The sequence below is a fragment of the Panulirus ornatus genome, chromosome 2 (assembly GCF_036320965.1).
Source record: "Panulirus ornatus isolate Po-2019 chromosome 2, ASM3632096v1, whole genome shotgun sequence".
Classification (NCBI taxonomy): domain Eukaryota; kingdom Metazoa; phylum Arthropoda; class Malacostraca; order Decapoda; family Palinuridae; genus Panulirus; species Panulirus ornatus.
The window spans coordinates 95,583,670-95,608,332 of NC_092225.1; the positions used below are offsets into that span (position 1 = coordinate 95,583,670).

Genomic DNA, 24,663 nt, shown 5'->3' on the forward strand with positions numbered 1-24,663 from the left:
ACAAATTAAACAACCATGGAGACATCACACACTCCTGCCGTAAACCTACATTCACTGAGAACCAATCACTTTCCTCTCTTCCTACACGTACACATGCCTTACATCCTCGATAAAAACTTTTCACTGCTTCTAACAACTTGCCTCCCACACCATATATTCTTAATACCTTCCACAGAGCATCTCTATCAACTCTATCATATGCCTTCTCCAGATCCATAAATGCTACATACAAATCCATTTGCTTTTCTAAGTATTTCTCACATACATTCTTCAAAGCAAACACCTGATCCACACATCCTCTACCACTTCTGAAACCACACTGCTCTTCCCCAATTTGATGCTCTGTACATGCCTTCCCCCTCTCAATCAGTACTGTCCCATATAATTTACCAGGAATACTCAACAAACTTATACCTCTGTAATTTGAGCACTCACTCTTATCCCCTTTGCCTTTGTACAATGGCACTATGCAAGCATTCCACCAATCCTCACGCACCTCACCATGAATCATACATACATTAAATAACCTTACCAACCAGTCAACAGTACAGTCACCCCCTTTTTTTAATAAATTCCACTGCAATACCATCCAAACCCGCTGCCTTGCTGGCTTTCATCTTCCGCAAAGCTTTTACTACCTCTTCTTTGTTTACCAAATCATTTTCCCTAACCCTCTCACTTTGCATACCACCTCGACCTGTTTTAGTGAACATAGTGCCATGAAGAGAGGAAGAAATGGCCTCATCTGCTCAGATCCACTCTATCTGTCTTGTATAATGCACGAAAGCCAGAGCCTCTTATTCAGTCAGAATTCCCATCTACTTCATATACCATAGTTCAGCCCAGTTGCAGCACATTGTCCCTTGTACACCCCATTGCTCTAATTTGCTCTGTCCCTTGCATGACTTGCAGCATCCTGTATGTTCAGACCCCAGCCCTTCAAAGCATTTTTCTCTTCATCCTTCCTCATGTTCCTTGGTTTCTCCTTTTTCTTTATGCTTCTCACTTCTGCCATGTATACTCTTAATCAGCCTCTCCACACTTCCAAACCATTTTAGCACACCCTCTTCAACTCTCTTTTACATTCTTCTTTTATTACCACAACTCCTTCTTATCCTAACATTCTTATTCAGTCAACTCTCTACACCAATTTTTGTCCTCATTTCCAGCATATTCACCCTATCTTTTACTTTTCTGTTTAAGGCCCTCACCTTGCATCCATACAACACTGACAGGACTGCTATATCATCAAACATACCTGTCTTTACCCTTAAAGAGGGTGACCTTTTCTACACATTTTGTAAATGCACCCATTGACCTTTGCCCCCTCACCAAACCTGTGGCTCTCATAATCCCCATGATACCATTTTCTGCCATATGCACTAAAACACCCCACTTCCTCCAAATTCTCTCCATTCATACTTACACTCCAAATAACCTGTCTCTTCTCATTGCTAAACCTAATAATGTTGCTTTTATTCACATTTCTCACCTTTTTATTTTGACACACACACTCCCAAACTCAGACACCAGATTCTGCAGTATTATTCAAATATGCCACAAGCATCATATCATCAGCAAACAATAGCTGAATCCTCTTCCATGCCCTTTTGCCCTCAGCATACTGCATAACAGTTCCAAAACCTATATATTCACCTCATTCACCAAACCATCCAGTGTCAGATTAAACATCCATGGTGACACCATACCCCTGCCGCAGACTCACCTTCACCTTGAACTTACCATTTTTTCTATCTACTTGCACACATGCTTTACTCTCTACATAAACTTCTCTGTTTCAAATTGCCTCCCTCCGACAGAGAATCATCCCTATCACATGCATTCTCTAGATCCATAAATGCCTTAAATAAAACCCTCTCTTTAATTATTTCCCAAGCACATTATTCAAAGAAAGCAAACACAATCTGCACATCATCTACCACTTCTGAAACCTTGATGTTGTTCTCCATTCTGATGCTCTGGGTATGCCACCACCATCTTAGTCCCTACTCTTCCATGCAACTTACCAGTTACATTAAATAAGTTAATGCCTTTGTAATTTGAATACTCCCCCATGTTGTCTTGCATTTTGTCCTGTGGCACTAAACAAGCATTTTGCCAATTCTCTGGCACCTCACCGTGATCCATATATATACTGAATATCATAACTAACAAGTCAACAACAAGCACACCTCCAATTTCAAGGAATTCATCTGCAATACCAGCCACTCTAGCTATTTAGCCTTATTTCATTCTAAGCAAGGCTTTCAATACCTCTGCTGTTTTTTACCACACCACTTGCCATGATTCTCTCACTTTACATACCTCCCTGACCCTGACACTCAGTCATCTGACACATTCAACAGTCCTTCAAAGTACTCACTCTATCTCATGTTCACCTCACCTCTGCTTGTTACCATTTCCCCGTATGGCACCATTTTTTCTCTTAATTTTCTTGCACTATTTACCTCCTTTCAAAACTTTCTCCTTTTCCCTAAAGTTTGTTGGTACTTACTTATTTCAAATATTTTATCAGCTCCTACACCTTCATCTTGACCTTCTGCCATTATCTCCAGGATTTTTATCACTGACCACTGATTTGCACTCCTTCCCAGAAGGTAATACCCATACATCTCTTTTCTTTTTCACTTGCCACCTATCTTTATCATCCCACCACTCTATCTTTTCTCTTCTGCCCACTGCCTACCTTCCTTGTACCATGAATTTCTCTTGTACATGCCAGCATTGCTTACTTAAACACCTATTCCTCGCCCACTCCCCTAGCTTCACGTACTCCCACCTTTTGCTATTTTACATACAGTGTCTTCGGGTATCTTCATTTAAGCTTCTTTTCAAGCTGACTTTCTTTTACCACTCCCTTTTCACCCACATCATTTCCTCTTTCTGAAGACTTTTATATATCTTTGCCCTTCCCTCAACCATGTGATGATCAAACATCCCAGCAGCTGCTTTTTCAGAACATTCACATCCAAGAGTCTTTCTTCTGCATGCCTAACATTTACATGTAATCCAATAAAGCCCACTTACCATCTTTCTTACTCCATGTATACTTAGGTATATCCCTCTTTTTAGATGTTTTTCAGCATGTAACTCCTTAAGTTATTTACCATTTCCATTCCCATTACTGAATACCCCATTTCCCCAAATTATACCTTCGTCTTGTTGTTCTATTTTACATTTGAGTAATTCATGATTAATATCCGAACTTTTCCATAAAAAGTACTGACACTCGCACAGCTGTTCCCAAAACATGTGCCTTCCTTTGTCATCTTTGTGGCCAGTTGCATAGGCACTAATTATCACCCACTTCTGATAACCCACTTTAATTTTTACCCACATCAGTTTAGAGCTCATATCCTCACTCTTTCCTACATTCCTACGTCTTCAGCAGAAGTGCTGCCTTTTCTGTATCTCTCACTCTAACCCTTAACTTTACCCTTATGACATACCCAAATCATTCTCCCTCATACCCTTGAACTCTCATCCTCTCAGAGCTAGAACTTCAAGGTTCCTTTTCACATACATTCTACCTATAGCTTTTTCCTCATATTCATTTCAGCCAAACACATTTAGACACCCCTGTCTGAGAAGAATGATCACTTCTTTTGGCTCCTCCTCTTGTTGTGTCTTTTAGAAGTTGAAATACAATAAGGGAAGAGCTTCCAGACCCCTGTTTCTGTCTTCCATCTTAGCCACCTTCTACAATGCACAGGAAATATATAGGAATTATTCTTTTCCCCTATCCCCAGGGAGATGTATATGTATATATAAGTATATATATATATAAACATGCAGGAGGGTGAAAGGCGTGCAAGGAATAGAGTGAATTGGAACGATGTGGTATACCGGGGTCGACGTGCTGTCAATGGATTGAACCAGGGCATGTGAAGCGTCTGGGGTAAACCATGGAAAGTTCTGTGGGGCCTGGATGTGGAAAGGGAGCTGTGGTTTCGGTGCATTATTATATGACAGCTAGAGACTGAGTGTGAACGAATGGGGCCTTTGTTGTCTTTTCCTAGCGCTACCTTGCACACATGAGGGGGGAGGGGGTTGTTATTTCATGTGTGGCGAGGTGGCGATGGGAATGAATAAAGGCAGACAATATGAAGTATGTACATGTGTATATATGTATATGTCTGTGTGTGTATATATATATGTATATGTTGAGATGTATAGGTATGTATATTTGCGTGTGTTGACGTGTATGTATATACATGTGTATGTGGGTGGGTTGGGCCATTCTTTCGTCTGTTTCCTTGCGCTACCTCTAACGCAGGAGACAGCAACAAAGCAAAAGCAAAGCAAATATATATATATATACATATATGGATTGTTACCAGTATATCATAAACCACTCCTCAGGGTTATGAGCACTGTAAAACTGAAAACTAGGAATACATATATAAAGAACGAATTTTGTGCACAATAAGATTCCTTTTATTGCTGATCATTTACAGTAAAAAACAAACACCAAAGTAGAATAATTTTCCCATCAGTTCTGTCCTGTTGGTAATGTTTCAACAATTCAAACGCACAATGATTGTAACAATGCCAGAATTACATACCATGATCTAAGATTCTTTTGATCTAGATAAATTATTTCTTTTTCTGCACTTTAGTTCATACTCCACCATTTCAACCATCATTACCTTCTCTCGGGAATCTCATATAAAATGTTCCAATATCTACAAAAAGAGTCGTTACCAAATTGTACTGTATCATAAATCTTATAAAAACACTTAGTTATAGCTCTCTCAGTGTTTTGTTCTGTATCTATGCAATATAATAACAGTATATACCAAAAAATATTCAAGGCTCTGCTGCAGCAGATTCTGGTCGTAACTGGTCTGTCTGCATATCATCATAAGCAATGGTAAATATGCTCTTCTTCTCAAGCAAATGGTTTCTCTTCCGCCTTCCCCTCGCTGCTGCCACTGCCTCTAGGTCTACATCACTGTCAAACATTTGTGAACTTTGACTAACTCCTAGGTTGATCTCATGATCCATAATGTTACGTAGTTCCTCTTCACCTTCCTTAACTTTTGCATCATCTGGAAGATTAGTGGAATGGCTTTGTATCGCTGGGACTCGAGAGAGTTCCGATGACTCAACAGGAACCTCTGGGGTGATGTGACTCTGGGTCTCTGAACCTTCCCCAGCCTCTCGTGTTTCCACAACCTTCAGACCACCATTTTCTATTGAACTATGGCCCATTTGTAAATGCTGGCCTCGTCGATCCTTGCCCTCTGCTGATCTGTTACCTCCTTCTGTTGGCTCTCGATTACGTTTTGATTCCTTAATATCTATTGATCTCTTAGCTCCTTTTGAGTCCTGACCTCGTTCATGTCCTTTTTCATACCATTCCATGTAACGTGGTTGTGATATTTTTCTTTGTCTTCTGCTCCCACTTCTTGGTTCAATGTCCTCAATAGAATCTTCATATTCACTGGCATGACTACTTTTACCATCTGCGACTGGCAAGGGCTCGTCTAGTAGATCCTGAGGGCCTAGAGACCCACGTCGACTGACTGACCGTTTCGCTGCCTCGCGTTCTAGTCCTGTTTCCAAGCTGGGAAGTGAACCGTGCCTCTCTATACTGGCCCTGCTGTCTAATTGGGTTCCTCGACCCATATCCATGGCTGCTTGGCTGGTGGAACGTCTCCCATCCAGAGTTGCCTGACTGTGAGATCGTCGGCCATCGAGATTGGCCTGACTGATCGAACGTCTCCCATCTGTACTCCTGCTGTCCATACTGGAGCTCCGGCGTCCATCTGTTCCGCTCGTGCTGTTGCGGCGAGATACCGTAGATTCCTTCTTCTGTGTCTCGTCGTCCAGTTTGGCCTTGTTGGATTCGAAACGAAGAATCGAAGCTTTGGTGTGTTGGTACAGTGAGTTGGCTGGTTGAGTAATCTTCAGGGAGCGTCGACTGATGTTGTCTTCGTGTACCTGCACCAGTGGCTCCTCTTCTACCTGTGAGCTGCGCCTCGTCCTGTTCTGCTCTCTCCTCGAGGACCTGATTCCCTCTGCCTCCAACAAGCTGTTTGTTTCCTCTTCTATTGGTGTTCTTATTCGCAGTCGAGGTACCACGTGTTCTACTCGTCCTCCGCCCAAGTCCTCTGTTTGTATCTGGACGTCTGCGTGGGGAGGACTTCCGTTGTGCAGATATCGCACTGGTGCCTGAATGAATCCCCTTCCGTCCTCGTGCAGTACTTCCCTGTCTGAGCGTGGTGTTACGCCCACCGACTGCCCTTCCACGTGTCGGGTGCTGATTTCCCCGCCCCCTGCGTCCTCGTGCATGAGTGCCCGTCTCTGCATCTCCTCCTGAGTTAACGTTATCCCCCCCGGCTCTACGCCAGACCGCCTCGGTGGGCGACCTGGACGGCCCGTCCCCCCGTCATCGGGGTGCACGGCGCCGTGCGGGCTGGCGTTTAGTCGGGGGTCCTCCGCGTTTCCCTGCCGAGTATTTCTTACATTCTCATTTGTCCTGTTGTTCTGTACAGGAGGTGCACGTGGCTCTTCCACATGCATGTTTGTTTGCTCCTCCATGTGCATTCCTCTTCCGTCATCCATACGCATTCCTCTTGGATCATCCATACGCATTGCTCTTGGATCATCCATACGCATTGCTCTTGGATCATCCATCTGCATTAATCTTGGATCATCCATACGCATACCTCTTGGGTCATCCATACGCATTCCTCTTGGGTCATCCATGCGCATTGCCCTAGGGTCATCCACACGCATGTTCCGTGGAGTATTATCAATATCTTCCATCATATAATGCTCTCCTTCTCGTAATGACTCTGCAATTCGAGGATTACCTCGTTGATCCCTTAGAAGAAATGTTCGTCTAGGATCTTGTGAGAGTTGTGAGTTACGGGAATCAACTCGTACCATCCGTCCTTGCTGCTGCAATCGAGCTTCATCTAAATCCTCCAGGAGAATCATATCCCTTGGACCACGGCGTCCCATTACAGCTCGGTCCTCAAGGGTGGCTCCTTCTCCACCTCCACCAAAATGCCAATATCTCTGCCGTTCATCACCACTCCATGCAAGACGTCCACCACCACGTTTGGGCCGAGAAATACCAAAGTAGGTAGCTGCATCGGTGCAGCAGGTAGGAAGGTAGTCCCACCAGGTGCGCTCTTCTTCATACCCACCTCTATAGTTACCTCGTTCATCCACACGGATATATGAGATTCGCTCAGCCTCAGCATTCTCATCCCCAACGGACTTGAACTTTTTCCTGCAAAAAATGAAATATCTTTTTTAAGAAATAGCAACAGAAGCATGTCTTTCCCTATACTTCTATGCTTTGGCATTCTTTACTTTCTCATGTCTTCCCTTAATATTATGGCCAGTTTGGAAACCCAAAGTGAGGAGATATAAATTCATTAGAGAACATCCAATGACAGGCACCAAAAAAGTTACCTAATTCTGGGAGCTGAGTTACAGGATGTGGATAGAAACCAGAGACTTTTAAGTATCAGATGATAGAAGGAAGGAAATACAGTTACAACTTTCAAGGTCCCTAATCAGTATAAAACTAAAGATAATAAGCAATTCTCAAAAATAAGGAGGAACCAATAATTGGAGGATAACAAGAAACTACTCAAAGGAAGAATCAGAAAAGATGTAAAGAAAGACTTTCAGCAATGAGGTAGTATGCCTGAGAGTACATAAGAAAGATACACTACAGATGGTATGTTGGTCCATGTCTAAGGTATCCGTTTAGAGCTTTGTATTCTAAGTGGGTGAGGTAAGTACAGTACAGGAAGAAGGATCTCTCAACTACCCTCCACTCCCTCAGACAACAAAAGCCAGCATGAAAAAGAACTGAAGAAATACTATGCACTGGTGAAATAAGCTTGCACAGAATTAAAGAGGACAGAATGAAAGGGAAAATTTTTGCTACAGTGCTCCACCTTTTTTTTCTGCACTATTTGAAGACTGTTTCTTTCCCTACACCTCAAAGCTTTGGAACTCTACCTTCTCATGTTTTTCCTATTAACTATGGCCTGGAACATTTTCAAAGACAGGTTTTTCACGTCATTCAAAATCTGTAAATACTTTCCCTATTCTTTTAATTTGTAACTTATGAAGACCTTGGAAAATAAGCGTCTGGGCCTAGTTTACAAGATTATCATTACTGGTATGTGTGTCCCAAACTTTGTATTCGTGTGAGCAGCAGTGGGAATAGGAAGCCCAGCTACCTGCAATCCATAACTTCAGTTTCACATGTCCTCCCCTGTTCCCTGCCTGCCTTACTCCCTGTTTCTAATGGGAAGTGACTTCATGCTATCTTATACTGCCTTTTTCCCACCTACCTTATTCCCAACCTGCACAAGATGACCTATCCTATCATGTTTCCCCTCTGCCTTGTACCCTTCTACAAAAGAGAAAGCCTAATGACAGGCAACAGAAAGTTTACCAAAAAACATGGGAGGTAAGCTATAGGAAGAGGATGGTATCCACAGACTTTCCCCTATCAGATGATACGAGGAAGAGGGGACATATGGTTACAATTCTGAAGTCCCTTTATCAATCGGTAATATATTAAGCAAAGCACTGAAATATTGGGAAACTTAGCAGGTGAAGAGTCAGGCAAGATGTAAAGAAATACTTCTATAACAATAAAATAGTACAATAAAATGAGACAAAAATTAATCCAAGGATTATTACAGAAATCAATAATCCATAATGGAAAATAGTAATTAAGAGACGACCCCACAAATGTAAAGCTCCTTTTCCATTTACAAGTAATTATACATGGGAAATCAAATTACTACAGACACATATGCATCAACACAAGTCTGGTGAAATAACTATATAACTTATTCATGTTGGGCAGATCACAAAAATAAATGCTCTTGCATTCAATTTTGATGAAGTTAAGGATTGCTCACTAATTTATTGTTACTTAATATTTCACTTTGCCAGTAAGATAATTCAGCAAGCAAGACTAAAATTTCTTTTCACATGTCTACCCTTATAAAAAAAGACCTTCATTACGTATCAGTAGCCATACCCTTGGCATCTTCGTATGAAATAACTCTATGCCTCAACTATTCATTTGTAGCATTTATTCATCTCTCTAAAGGTCTATCTCTTCCTCGTGTATCTTTAACCATATCACAACATATTTGCCATACATCATATGTGGCCATGCCACTATGAAAGGCTTTCATCTATGCTTTTTCTAACAATTTCTTCTCATATCTTTATCTTATCCTCTGTTAAACTCATCTATCTATATGTACAATGCCTTGTTTCTCATAGTAACCTCACTCTTGAGGGGAATGAAAAGCACGTCTGCAGGTAACTCAATCCAATTGCACTTCTCTACCATATTCCGTCTGCAAGACACCTTGTGGTCCTCTCCCCTGTGTACTCTCAGCCTCCTATCCTTATAGGATGTTGGCTTTCTGTCCTAGGCTGTACTTTCTTCTACATAACTTCTATATAGGCTGTACTTCCATCTACCTAACTTCTATATATTTTCTTTACCAACATATCATGCAACTCCTCCTCAAGACCATGCCAAGGTCATTCTTTCTTTGTAAACTCTACCTAATTTCTATATATTTTCTTTACCAAAATATCATCATGCAACTACTTCACAAGACCATGCAATGGTAATTTTTTGTAAACCAATCTTCTTTCTTAGTCATCCCTCACCCTTATGCATCTCAACATCACTTCCTCACATCTGCTAACACCACAAGCACCCTTCAAATAGCTTAACTTGACAGCCTGGTTCTTAGAACTAGTCACATTTCAAATTCACAAATCAAGGCTGTCAAAACTGCAGTCTTTTTTTTATGATCATAATCTCTTACATAAACGTCCCCAAAGATATTACCAACTGCTACCCTGGACAGCTCTCCTTTGATTCTCTGGATATATATTTCTCATTTTTTTTGAAATTCTTTATATGATTTCCTTTTCTCATCAACTAACTTACATGAATTTTCATTGAACCATGTTCTTCCTCCATCTCCACAACCTGTTTTTATAGTGCCACACACATTCTGATGAATGGCTGTTTCACTTCCCAAAACATCTTATATAACCAATCCAAATGAGAAAAGAAATTCCGTTGTATTCAATGTTAAGGTACCAATATACTACTGTTTTTTACATTTTTTGCTTGCTCTGATATGTATTGATGTATATATCATATCTTCACTTCTTTAATACTCAATACAGTTCAGAGTATGTATGCATTTAAAAGTCCAAGAATAGCTGTTTAAAACTATCTCACATACACATCCAAAAACAGTTGATAAGCCAAAACTTCATTTCCCTGAATACTTCAAGATAAACAATTTGTGGTAATGAGATTTTCATACACAGCCATACTTTATGTTATGATACACTTATACTGCACAGGTTGTGAAGGAAAGTGCACTATACACATTATTTTTCATATAGTAAGAGACAAGACAGTGTGCTCAACTTATGCACAAGAAGGACCATACCTTTCCCTGTACAGAGGACAGATGGGCCAGAAGCAGCAAGCAATGATGATAAGAATGATGATGGCCAAGAAGATACACAGCACCACCACCCCAGCAAGATAGGAGTCACGCTCATCCTGCAGTACCTCCAGTTCCACAGACTATCAACGAGAGTATCAGTGTAACAAACTATATCTGGAAGACTTAAGTAGTTATGTGTGATACAAATATCTGCTAAGTCACTGAAATTAATTAAATATGGAAGACTTGAGTGACAGCATGACAAATGTATGATATGAAGACAGTCATATGTCACTGGGATAAACATGTATATGGATGATTTTAGTGAAAGCATGACAAATATATACCAAAAATACTATTAACCCTAAGACACTATCCTCGAGTCTGTCAGACCCAACACATCTCAAGGTTGCATCACTCTCTGCTTATATTCCTTCACTGTGTTTTATGATGTTTGGGTACAACAGACCCATGGATAGTGATAGTGTGGGGGATAGAATAACCTATGAATAACAAATAATCTACAGGGAAGCTCTCCATCTGTCTGCAGAAGCTAGTAATCGGGAGAATGGATACCCTTCATATTAAATCCTTATAATAAATAGTTTTTGTGTTATGTAGGTAAGAGTAATAACATTTTGTCCATATCAGTTCTCTAAAGTCTTCTTTTTGCTTTTTTATGATAACCACTTCCATTTATGTTTCCTGTATTTTCATATTGTAATAAGGTAAAGTAAAGCTTAAAGTTCATGTACATTTTTTGTTCTCAATAAATTGCAATTAGAATTTTTTTCTTCCCCGCTGGCTCTGATGGACCCAAGGGAAGTAAAATCATTCCATATTATTCATGGTAATGTTTTAAAGTTAAGTGAAAATGTGACATACATATATCATAAACACTATCAAGACAACCGCATGTGTAGTATACACAGGTGGATAAACCTCCTCTCTAGTTTTTGCCTAACAACAACACGTAACACATGAATCTTTGTTCTAAAATAAAAGGTATCTCACCTGTTTTGGCTCTTCCTTGAGTGGCTGGGTGCCATTGAGCTGCTGCAAAATCTTCTCAATGTCAACAATCGTGCTAACATTATTTCTCACCAAAGCTGTTACTACGCTCCTGTTAATTATAAGGGAGAAGGGGAAAAGGAGCAAAAGTACAGTGTTAGTGTCTATGACTTCAATGCAGTTTCTATTTAAACACATTAACAGGTTGCTGTGATTAAACTTTAAGTATATACAAGATTTTTGAAGAAAATTTTATGGTCCATCATATGCATGCATTAGTATTTTAAATACTATAATCTTCAACAATTACCATTATATGCACAATGAAATTATATTCAACCTCATCTAAATTAAGCCTTAAACTACAAAATGCTGATATATCATATTTCACATTTTCCCAAAACACTTTAGCTCTCTTTAAGCTTGTTATGATTTTCCACAAATACATTAAGTATCAGAAAGCAATACATTGCATAGTTTGTTTAATGGTCCTATAGCTTATAGGTGACTACTATGAATGTTAGCTGAATCTATGACAATAATCACAACAAGCCCAAAGAAGCCAAATACTTGTGGGTTAAACACGGTGGGAGACAGTGCGGAGATGACAACCAATGCATCACGTGACCTCTGGTGGAGTGTGGACTGGCACTTTAAAATCACACAACATCAAGGGTTATTATTAGAGCTGTGTTTCAGAAAGGACAGTTTAAAATCATCACAAAATGTACACAATCTCCAACCTAGCTAGACACAAGGGAACTAGGAATCAATTCTACAGACCAAAAGCTATCAGGGTTTTTTTATAAGGCAGCTTGCTACATGTATACATTCAATTCATCAGCATATTCTTGTGATACTGTTCAAGAAGGAACACAGCATTAAGTGATAATACTTTACCAATCATATGATACCAAAAAAGAGCATTCAAATAATTAGTTCAATTTACTGTCAAAGTACTCAAATGATATTACTGTACACCTAAAGCTATATAATTCCAAAACCATCAGAAATTATCATTATGGATCTTTAAAAGTCAAAATAAAGAAATTACTTTTTGTCACATTCTACTATTTGAAACAGCAAGAACTTTCTGTTCTGGGATATTTAACAATAAGCATTACCAATGCACTGTACACATTCATCTTACCCTAAAAACACACTAGTATGGATTGACAGTTGCTCTAAGAATAGGACAGAGGCTGTGAAGTGTGGTATCAAGACAACATGCAATGGTGCTCAGACATTATTGACTGTTTTTCCCTTTATTCAGTCAATTCATGTATAAAAACACTCATCAACTATGATCACTCATGTTGCTCCTCTGCAGGATTTAAAATTTACATTAATCATGTGCATATCTTACAAAGTGAAGGGACATGTTGGTGGTAGGAGGTTATATTTGTTTTTATATGCAGTGATGTGCAGTGACAGAACTATGGAGAGGGTTTTACAAGGACAATTTGTCATCTACAACTTCAAGGTAAAACAAGAGTTAAAATAAAATTACAGTCATTGAAGTACCCTCTCCACATGAAAATGTCACATCAGTAAACCTACATTGGTTTCTATTTCTTTAGAATTTGATATTTCCCTTGAATGACAATTTATTATCGTATCCTGTTGACCTACCCCTCATTAGCCCCTTGTATTTACAGTAAACCTGAAATATGCTTCTCTGACAAAGCTTTCTTCTTCATGTCAGTTCTTATTGCAATTTAGACCAACTTTGTTCAGTCATGTCAGTTCCTACTGCAATTTAGACCAATTTTGTTCAGTCATTTATGTTCCTTCGTTTTGCATGCTTCTCAGGAAAGACCATCATTTACTATAGTTCATTTATCACAAGTATAGTACATGAAACACCAACAACTTAGAAACTGAAAACTACCCACAGAATATATTTTTCTGTAAATATACTCAGTAATTCTAAAACAGTATCTCTCATTTTTTCTGGTAAAGATTTCTTTTTGTAAATACAGTAATGCAATAATGGGCAATATTTAAAGACATATGGGACATATTATTTCCAGTCAGCAGGGTTCCTTCCTTTCTGGCATCATTCGTAAAGCTGAACATCACTTACTGACTTTATCAATGATGCAAACAGACATAAAAGCAGTATGCTCCATGTGCAAGCTGTGAATGACTTAACTTGAAAACTAGCCACAGAACATACAATAAGCTTATTGGACTTTTAGCATATTTTTTTTCTAGAAATACAATTTCTTGCCAATAAAAATATTAAGTATAGTATAGAGAAATACAAGTAAGAAAAATTTAGTTCTAAACAGTGTTCTTTCCTCTTATGCATTTGTATCTACATACTCACAAACATATCTTCAATGTGAAAACAGTTACCTTTGTTTTTTCTGTATAACTCACCTATTTGTTTGAGTGTGTGCTTAAGCAAAGATTATGCAGTTTTTCTGTAATGAGTGCTAACTGATATTGAATTACCCAATTTCATGGATTTTCTGATGAGAGAACTCCCATAATCAAATCAGAAAATCAAATGCTGAGCATAAATGAAGAGGAATCAACTGATTTTTCCACAAATTCAAGTATCTTTAAGAAACTGACAAATGCATTACTCGGTGAAAGCCCAATCACCACATAAAATTTGACAGTGTATTTCCAGTGCTGATGTTGCATCTCTGACACCAAAAAGTAATGAGGTGACAGTAATCAGTGTCTGGTAAGGTTCTGATTGCACCGTTCTGCTTTTCTTATGAAGGAAACACTTTGTTAAAGGAAGTTACTTTGATGGCAATGGAGATTTAAGTTTTCATGTTAGCTCTCAAATACGATCAAGATAGAGTTTATGTTTACCTGTTACTTGGTACATTTTTATAAGACAGCAATTTCTGGCAAAACATGGAACATGAATATTTTTCATCTATTTAAAAGGGTAACTGAACTACATTATTCCAAAATGTCCCAGATCTTCAATTTTTCTTGCTAAAGTATCAGTTTATACCACATTACTTCTCCCTCTTCATTGTAATAATCAGTGAATGCTTTAGCCAATATATCTTTTACTATGCACCTTAAGCACTCCTAATTACAGATGATTTTGAAAGTATATATAAACCAAAAAGGTATCAATTTGTACTGCATTATTTTCTCCCCCTTCATTGTTATAACGAGCATATAAAGTAATTTTGCCTGTCTTACTATGAACCTTTGTCACTCCCTGTTAGCACAGATGATTTTGAAAGTATACATAAGCTAAGCCTGCTGAAGCTCACCAAAGTTATGAAAGTACTTCATTAATATTACTTTAACACATAAGTATTTTTGATTAAAAAGGACTGCTGTCCCTTGAATATCATTATAAAGGTAGCAAATCTCTAAGTACCAATACTGTCAATTTACAATACCGGTTCTTGCAATAATTTAAAAGCAAAAAGAAGCCAGCTTAAAATTTCTATTCAATAACAATAGTTTAAACTACAACAAATATTCTGCATTATGAATGAAAAAGCCAAATAATGTTCTCTCTACTTTAAAATTCAGATAATACTATCTAAATCTATTTCTAAGATTAAAAGTTCAGAAAACATCAGTCATGTATTATTCCAAATTTAGGGATTACTTAGTGTATTCAGCTGACTTAGTTAAGTGAGGAGTGGTCATTCTTAATCATCTTCATATAGCAAAAACCACCATCAAAACCACACAACATGGAAATACATGAAATTCAGTTTCATAAAGCACAGGTACACAGCGCAGGGATTATGGAGTAAGCATTAGTACATCAACTGGGTGTTTATGGCACTCGTCATTTTCGCCTTCCCCCACCATATCTTACTTATCAGAAGGGAACCTGCTGTTGTCGTGTGTGCTGTACTCTTCTATTGCCATGATGTCTGTCTCCCCCCCTGTTATGGTCTTCAGCATTCTTTCAATTTCCTCCTGCAAAATACAATATTCTCTCAACTTTCTTCCATAATTACAAATATTTTCTGACTGCTCCTAAGCAATAGTCTTCTTTCAATTTCTGCCAGGAATTAACAGAATTACCTCAGTATCATCATGGAGTTACCAGCATGCTTTGAATCACCTCTCCTTTGCTGCTGATGATCTTAATTGTTGACATGGGCTGATAATTCCATATAATCAATCAATCCTTCCCTCCAGCAATGAAAAGTATTATCTCAATATCTTCTTGCAAGTAAAAATATTCATTTTAATACTTCCATCACTCAACTGCAGTTTATCATTTTGCATGACCTGACTCTACTTGCTTGTGGTTAAGCCATGAGTGACTGTGCAACTTCATCAAGAGATCTTTTCATTCACCAGGAATCCATCCTTTTCTTTCTACTAGCAGGACCATAGCCTTGAAGATGCAAATTCCCCTCGAGAAAAGGGGTCCTTAGAGTTATATAATAATGATAGGTAGATGATCAGCAGCCAACAACCAAGGAGGTATATTTCTGGTACTCTTTGCCTTGGTATCAAAAGGGTTAGTGACTTATGTAGTAAGCCAACACTTCAGTGGTTGTCAAATTGCACTCCTCTCACTCGTGTAGCTGTCTTTTCTTTCTGCCTCATCCACACATGGACTGCTGGCATTGTCCACATACAATCTCTCCTTGTCACACATAACATTTGACAATACTTAACTCATTCTTCATCACTCTAGATTTTCCTGTCTTAAGCACAATGCACTAGCCCTGCCTTTTGACAAAATAGTAGGGGCAATAGACAGAGATAGTAGGTAGAAACATTTAAGTAAAAGTAGTAGTCAGGAACATTAGGTGGGATCAGGTGGTGGAAGTAGTAGGTTGGAACATTAAGCAGAAATATTAGGCAGAAGCATTAGGTAGAAAAGGCCAGTAGAAACATTAAGTTGGAGCCTCTGGAAACACTGTACTAGAGTTGCCCTCTGCCAGTGGCCCCTTAAGGATAAGGCACTAAAGGCTAAGAAGCAGCACTTGAGTTCACCAGCTACGGCGACTTTTGCAGTGGTCAGCCCCTTAAGGGAGCTCCCAGAGGAATTGGGCATCAGAGACACAGAGAGATAGCTTAACAGATATCAATCATTACCAATCTCCTTGAATCAGTAGCCTTCTATCTTTAAGGCTATAAAAATTAATGGTATTCTTCAAGTAACAGCCTATTCTCTATTTCTGCCAACAATCAACAGTTTTATCTAATATGCTCCTAATCCCTTCCTGCAATCAAGTGCACTCTAGCAACCTCCACCTGCAATTAAAAGGACTCACTTCAACATCTCCAGAATTTTATACTAACATTTCAGTAGGCTGATAACCCAACATCCATCTCATGCAGTGGATTTTTAGAAATTCTAAAAACATATTTCTCATGCTTTGACCACGGCAGAGAAAATATACAGTTCTTATTCCTAATTCGAGAAATGTGAAACTCATTAGGATGAAGTCATTTATACTGCTACTATGTGGCACCTAAGGCATGTGTCATCATCTAGCATAAGCCAGTCAGTGCTGCCATATGTATGAGAATGTTAGTGCATTCTTCTTGCTTCTAATACATCAATTCAACAGTGTATATGTATTATGTTAAGATAATCATACTGATGATATGATGCTATCAAGTAAGCCCATGAATCATCTGAATTTTCCTTCCCTACCACAGCAGCAAAACATTGTTGTATTGTTTCCCAGCATCTCGGGGGTAACTAACCTTTAATGAAAAATAACTGATCTACTGAATGGCAAAACACATGGCAAGGGGCAGTACACAACATTCCTATACCTCATATGGCAGGCTTAAAATGAACAGGCATGCACTGGTGTGCTATACACATGTAATTACCTATACAGTACGTACAGCATGAGAAGAGAGTACTTCACTTATGGGCCCCATCTCTTGAGTTTTCTTTATCATCAAGTAGCATATTGCCAGCATTCTAAGTTCCACTGCATGGACTAGTCTAATCATCCACTACTCTTACACTAAAACAGTACTTCACACTCTTTTTAACAAGTCTCTCACTTAGCTTTTTGATAAGGCCTCTGGTTACTCTCATTGCATCTCATGAAAGAACCTGAGACACTGGTCAGCACACTTGGCTTACAAACAAAAAGTTCCAGGTTCAATTCCTGGGCAGGACAAAACAAATGGAAACGTCTCCTAACTCCTGTTATCCCTGTTTATCTAGCAGTAAACTGGTACTTGTGTGTTAGATGACTGTTGTAGGTTGTGTTTTGGGAATGGTCAAGAGTCTCTGTCTGGATGAGATAAAGATACACTAAAGGAAACTTTCAGTGTCATTCAACTGATTTAGAAAGATCACCTTAACACACAGCCTCTTACCGTAGCTTAGCTCTTAATTCAACTACCATCTTAATTACCCTTCTTTGAACTTTCACATTTATATCTTTGTGCTTCTTTACATGAGGTGGCTAGACTTAAGAGGCATAATCCAGGTTTGGTCAAATGTATATTGTGCATTATTTACATTTCCTTATCCATCTACATAAATACATTTCAAAGTTTAGTCAGCAGAGAGTTCCCCTCCTTTACAGTTCTCCTGATGTGAAGCTCTGGCAACAGTTATGCATAATGTCAACCCCCAGGTCTCTTTCACACACACACACCTGTAGCTTATTTCCTACTAGGTAATTACCATACTGAGGTCTTCTTTCATCTAAATCACTCTGCACTTACTCATTAAAATCTGTCAACCATTTATCAGACCAACTTTGATATCTAAGTCTCCCAATACACTGATGCAATTATCATTTTTCATATCTCTCATAATCTTGGCATCATCTGCAGACATGTTCAGGTATGAGTCCAGTCCTTCAGTCAAGTATACTGCATATACTGCATGCCAGTGGTGACCCTAGCCCACTTCAAGAATTCTCCCCTAACTAGCATCCTTTGCTCTCTTCCACTAAGGTAATCTATTGAGAAAAGAAGTCTATCCTGTATCCCTGCCTGTAGATCTAGCTTCTTAATCAACCTATAACTTATGACAGTGTCATAAGCTTTCTGCAGGTCCAAGAATAGACATTCTACCAATCCAGATCTTTGATCCATGACAGAGAAGTCAAGATTTGTTGGGCATGACCTTTCCCTGAATCCACATAATCTTCTAGACAAAAAATTTAATAGCAGTAACAAATACTACAAGCAGGCACCATAATATTACTGCATTTGTAAATATTAAAAATTCAAGCTACAACCCAATAACAAGTAATTTATAGCTACAGTTCAATTACGCTTAAATGTTGCAATTTATAGTACAGCTTATGTATGATGATCATTCCTGGAAAATGTAACTAAAACAAAAAACATAGAATGGAACCCAAATTTACCTTAGGATTCAATGGAATAAAGGAGGGCTATGTTTCCATGGGAGATTTCCCAACCTAATTTTCACACAAAATTATAAATAAAATTCCAAGAAAGTTATTACATAAAACAGGTGCACTATAAACATACAAATTCAGATAAAAAAATTTTTTTTTTTTTTTTTTTTTGCTTTGTCGCTGTCTCCCGCATTTGCGAGGTAGCGCAAGGAAACAGACGAAAGAAATCGCCCAACCCACCCCCATACACATGTATATACATACGTCCACACACGCAAATATACATACCTACACAGCTTTCCATGGTATACCCCAGACGCTTCACATGCCCCGATTCAATCCACTGACAGCACGTCAACCCCGGTACACCACATCGTTCCAATTCACTCTATTCCTTGCCCTCCTTTCACCCTCCTGCATGTTCAGGCCCCGATCACACAAAATCTTTTTCACTCCATCTTTCCACCTCCAATTTGGTCTCCCTCTTCTCCTCGTTCCCTCCACCTCCGACACATATATCCTCTTGGTCAATCTTTCCTCACTCATTCTCTCCATGTGCCCAAACCATTTCAAAACACCCTCTTCTGCTCTCTCAACCACGCTCTTTTTATTTCCACACATCTCTCTTACCCTTACGTTACTTACTCGATCAAAAAAATATAGCTTAAGATATTTCTTATGTAAAAGTACAAAACACTAAGTATATAAATGTTACACTGATTCTGATCTTCAAACTAGCCGCTCAATATCTGCCCCATGTTTTAGATAACTTCTCCTTTGGTACAAGCACCTAAATATATCACATTGGAGGAATACTACCCTACCTTTTCAGCATGCCCATGACATGTTCTTACTGTTGTAGCGGGCACACCAAAAGCTCTGGCAATATCAACACCATGGTGACCAGCATCAAAATACATAGCAATGTCTGACCACCTATGAGCTGATGCTCTTCCTATTCTTCATATCAGAGGCACAAGACCACTCAAAGCTGTAAGGTTTTTCAGGTTATACATAACATTACAATGAAAGAATGCACACTGAACAACACTAGGGTCATCTGCATTGGACTGGGTGACTTGTTGAACACTAGTGAACAATTGACTCACAAGAGCTATCACTTGCTATTACCACATTCAGCTTTTGAAACTTCTTACACTTCTTTTGTTTGTGGGGTGTTTTATTTACATTATCTTCTTCATCTTCTCATGGATAACATGCAGTATATGCCTCAGTGAATGCCACCTCTTGACAGCAAACAAATGCTCACATGAGTGCCAGCCATTGACATGCACAGTTTTTGAAACTTATTAACTGTTTAGGAGTGCCTACATTATTCATTTTTTTCATGGACACCACATGTGTAAAAATCATCATGATGCACTTCATACCAATGGATCTTAGTAATGGTACACTGAAAAATCCACACCAATTACAATAACCTCCCTCTAGGGATAAGAGGAAAGTGATTACATAATAAAGAAAACACTGATTTTTTTTTCCACAGGTATCAACTTGAGGTATTTGGCTGAAATTATAGATGAAGAAACAATCACTATATACATTTCTGCATTTTTCAAAACATTCTTACCAAACCATACCAGCAATCAGTTTCTCTGCATAAGTAAAATTTGATTTACCAGTGAACTACAATTTCTTACACATTCTAAAAAAATCCAAGCACAAACCCATTTCTATGCATACGTTTTACTTGTCTATGTAATTTCCAAAGTATTTAAACCAAGTTTATACCTTTATACCTCTGTAAACCTTGAATTATTGTAATATGAGTCACCAAAGCAAGAAAATTTTTTTCAAATGTGGAACAGACTTTCAATACAATCTTCCATGTACATACCTCTTTGAATCTAACTTCAATTGGTGGCTTAGGATAAATAAATGAGATGAAACGTTCTACAAATTCCTCACGGAATATCTGGACAGGAACACTCTGGCTCAGCTGTGGCGTTCCTGGAGGGAAACATTAAAATGAACTGAGTATCAAACCATCATATATGTTCATTTACTTGAACTCTGCATGCCTCATCTTACATATCAGTGTAGTTCAAGCATGATTTTCATGAACATATTTAACATACCAACACCCTATATGCCCTCTTCTGTACAACAGTACAAATATATGACCCATTTCTGTCCATTCAACTTCTGTTATACCAGTGCTTAGTGACTACTTGTAAATAAAGTTTTTCTCCACTGCACTGTCCAAACTTCAGTACTACATCTCATTTTGTTAAACACTTTCCTCATACTTCCCATGTATTCCCTGCCTGTCGTAGAAGACAACTAAAAGTGGAGGGAGTGGGGGGCTGGAAATCCTCCCCTCCTATTTCTACTTTTCCAAAAGAAGAAACAGAGAAGGGGGCCAAGAGAGGATATTTCCTTGAGGGATCAGCCCTCTGTTCTTAATGCTACCTCACTAATGTGGGAAATGGCAAAATATGTATGAAAAAAATTAATAATGATAATGATAGTGTTAATAATAACAATAATAATAATAATGATATTAAAAATATCTTAAATGATAATAGTAGTAGCAATCATATAAAAACAATAAAAATATTTTCTTTCATACATACTCACCATTTTCCGCATGAATGAGGTAGCTTCCAAAACAGACGACTGAGCCTTTGAGGGAGAAATCCTCATTGGGCTACTTGCTCTGTTCATTTTTTGGAAAGAATAATAATAATAATAATAATAACAATTATAATAATAATAATGATAATACACGTGTATACACGTGTATGTGGGTGGGTTGGGCCATTTTTCGTCTGGTCCTAGAGCTACCTCGCTAACGTGGAAGAGGGCGGTTAAGTATAATGAAATATAAAAATAATAATAATAATGATATATATACATGTGTATGTGGGTGGGTTGGGCCATTCCATGTCTGTTTCCTTGCACTACCTCGCTAACGTGGAAGATGGTGGTAAAGTATGATAATAATAATATAATAATATTAATGATAATGACAATAACAACAATAAGGCAAGTGTTTTGGGAGAAGCTGATTGAGTGTGTTAGCAGCTTTGATGCACAAGACCGGGTTATAGTGATGGGTGGTTTGAATGTAAAGGTGAGTAACGTGGCAGTTGAGGGTATAATTGGTGTACATGGGGTGTTCAGTGTTGTAAATGGAAATGGTGAAGAGCTTGTAGATTTATGTGCTGAAAAAGGACCAGTGATTAGGAATACCTGGTTTAAAAAGAGAGATATACATAAGTATACGTATGTGAGTAGGAGAGATGGCCAGAAAGCATTACTGGATTATGTGTTAATTGATAGGCATGTGAAAAAGAGACTTTTAGATGTTCATGTGTGAGAGGGGCAGCTGGAGGGATGTCTGATCATTATCTTGTGGAGGCGAAGGTGAAGATTTGTAGAGGTTTTCAGAAAAGAAGAGAGAATGTTGGGGAGAAGAGAGTGGTGAGAGTAAGTGAGTTTTGAAAGGAGACTTGTGTGAGGAAGTACCAGGAGAGATTGAGTGCAGAATGGCAAAAGGTGAGAGCAAATGGTGTTAAGGGGAGTGGGGGAGAAATGGGATTTATTTAGGGAAGCAGTGATGGCTTGCGCAAAAGATGATTGTGGCATGAGAAAGTTTGAAGGTGGGCAGATTAGAAAGGGTAGTGAGCGGTGGGATGAAGAAGTAATATTGTTAGTGAAAGAGAAGAGAGAGGCATTTGGACAATTTTTACGGGGAAGTAGTGCAAATGACTGGGAGATGTGTAAAAGAAAGCAGCAGGAGGTCAAGAGAAAGGTGCAAGAGGTGAAAAAGAGGGTAAATGAGAATTGGGGTGGGAGAGTATCACTGAATTTTAGGGAGAAAAAACAATGTTTTGGAAGATGGAAAAAAAAGTGCGTAAGACAAGAGAACAAATGAAAACATCAGTGAAGGGGCTCATGGGGAGATGATAACAAGTAGTGATGAAGTGAGGAGATGGAGTGAGTACTTTGAAGGTTTGTTGAATGTGTCAGATGAAAGAGTGGCAGATATAGTGTTTTGATCGAGGTGGTGTGCAAAGTGAAAGAGTCAGGGAGAATGGTTTAGTAAACAGAGAAGAGGTAATGAAAGCTTTGCGGAAGATGAAGGCTGACAAGGCGACAGGTTTGGATGGTACTACAGTGGAATTTATTAAAAAAGGGGGTGACTGTGGTGTTGATTGGTTGGTAAGGATATTCACTGTATGTATGGTTCATGGTGAAGTACCTGAGGATTGGCAGAATGCAGGCATAGTGCCATTGTAAAAAGGCAAAGGGAATAAAGGTGAGTGTTCAAATTACTGAGGAATAAGTTTGTTGAGTATTCCTGGGAAATAATATAGGAGAGTATCGATTTAGAAGGTAAAGGCTTGTACAGAGCATCAGATTGGGGAAGAGCAGTGTGGTTTCAGAGGTGGTAGAGGATGTGTGGATCAGGTGTTTGCTTTGAAGAATGTAGGTGAGAAGTACTTAGAAAAACAGATGGATTTGTATGTATCATTTATGGATCTGGAGAAGGCATATGATAGGGTTGACAGAGAAGCTTTGTGGAGGGTATCAAGAGTATATGGTGTGGGAGGTAAGTTGCTAGAAGCAGTGAAAAGTTTTTACCAAAGATGTAAGGCATGTGTAGGAAGAGATGAAAGTGATTGGTTCCCACTGAATGTCGGTTTGCAGCAGGGGTGAGTGATGTCTCCATGGTTGTTTAATTTGTTATGGATGGGGTGGTTAGGGAGGTCAATGTAAGGGTTTTGGAGTGAGGGGCAAGTATGCAGTCTGTTGTGGATGAGAGGGCTTGGGAAGTGAGTCAGTTGTTGTTCGCTGATGATACAGCACTGGTGGCTGATTCAGGTGAGAAACTGCAGAAGATGGTGACTGAGTTTGTTAAAGTGTGTGGAAGAAGAAAGCTGAGAGTAAATAAGAGCAAGGTTATCAGATTCAGTAGGGTTGAGAGACAAGTTAATTGGGAGGTAAGTTTGAATGAAGAAAACAGGAGGAAGCGAAGTGCTTTTTATATATGTGGGAGTGGTTTAGCAGTGGATGGAACCATGGTAGCGGAAGTGAGTCACAGGTTCAGGGAGCATTGAAGAATGTGTGGAAGGTGAGAATGTTATCTTGGGGAGCAAAAATGGGTATGTTTGAAGGAATGGTGGTTCCAACAATGTTATATGGTTGCGAGGCATGGGCTTTAGATAGGGTTGTGCAGAGGAGGGTGGATGTGTTGGAAATGAAATGTCTGGGGACAGTATGTAGTGTGAGGTGGTTTGATGGAGTAAGTAATGAAAGGGTAAGAGAGATATGTGGTAATAAATACAGTGTGGTTGAGAGAGCAGAAGAGGGTGTGTTGAAATGGTTTGGTCACATGGAGAATGAGTGAGGAAAGATTGACAAAGAGGATATATGTGTCAGAGGTGGAGGAAACGAGAAGTGGGAGACCAAATTGATGGTGGAAAAATGGAGTGAAAAAGATTTTGAGTGATCAGGGCCTGAATATGCAGGAGGGTGAAAAGCATTCAAGGAATAGAGTAAATTGGAATGATGTGGTATACCGGGGTCGACGTGCTGTCAATGGATTGAACCAGGGCATGTGAAGCCTCTGGGGTAAACCATGGAAAGTTCTGTGAGGCCTGGATGTGGAAAGGGAGCTGTGGTTTCGGTGCATTATTACATGACAGATAGAGACTGAGTGTGAAAGAATGTGGCCTCCGTTGTCTTTTCCTAGCGCTACCTTGCGCACATGTGAGGGGAGGGGGTTGTTATTTCATGTGTGGCGGGGTGGTGATGGGAATGAATAAATGCAGACAGTATGAATTATGTACATGTGTATATATGTATATGTCTGT

At 39.0% G+C, this 24,663-nt stretch overlaps 1 protein-coding gene across 4 annotated transcripts in view; it reads right to left on the minus strand.

The window, feature by feature from the left end:
• Positions 1 to 4,435: 4,435 nt before the first annotated feature.
• LOC139758579 (uncharacterized) overlaps positions 4,436 to 24,663 on the minus strand; it is a 433,037-nt gene continuing 412,809 nt past the window's right edge. For 3 of the 4 annotated variants that reach the window (XM_071680101.1, XM_071680115.1, XM_071680123.1), the window contains 5 exons: positions 20,679 to 20,791; positions 15,328 to 15,431; positions 11,517 to 11,625; positions 10,503 to 10,642; positions 4,436 to 7,267 (listed from right to left, as the gene is read on the minus strand). In XM_071680101.1, coding sequence (XP_071536202.1) covers positions 4,831 to 7,267; positions 10,503 to 10,642; positions 11,517 to 11,625; positions 15,328 to 15,431; positions 20,679 to 20,791 — 2,903 coding nt within the window. In that variant the 3' untranslated portion in view covers positions 4,436 to 4,830. The remainder of the gene's footprint in view (positions 7,268 to 10,502; positions 10,643 to 11,516; positions 11,626 to 15,327; positions 15,432 to 20,678; positions 20,792 to 24,663) is intronic. The other variant, XM_071680107.1, reaches the window with a different exon arrangement.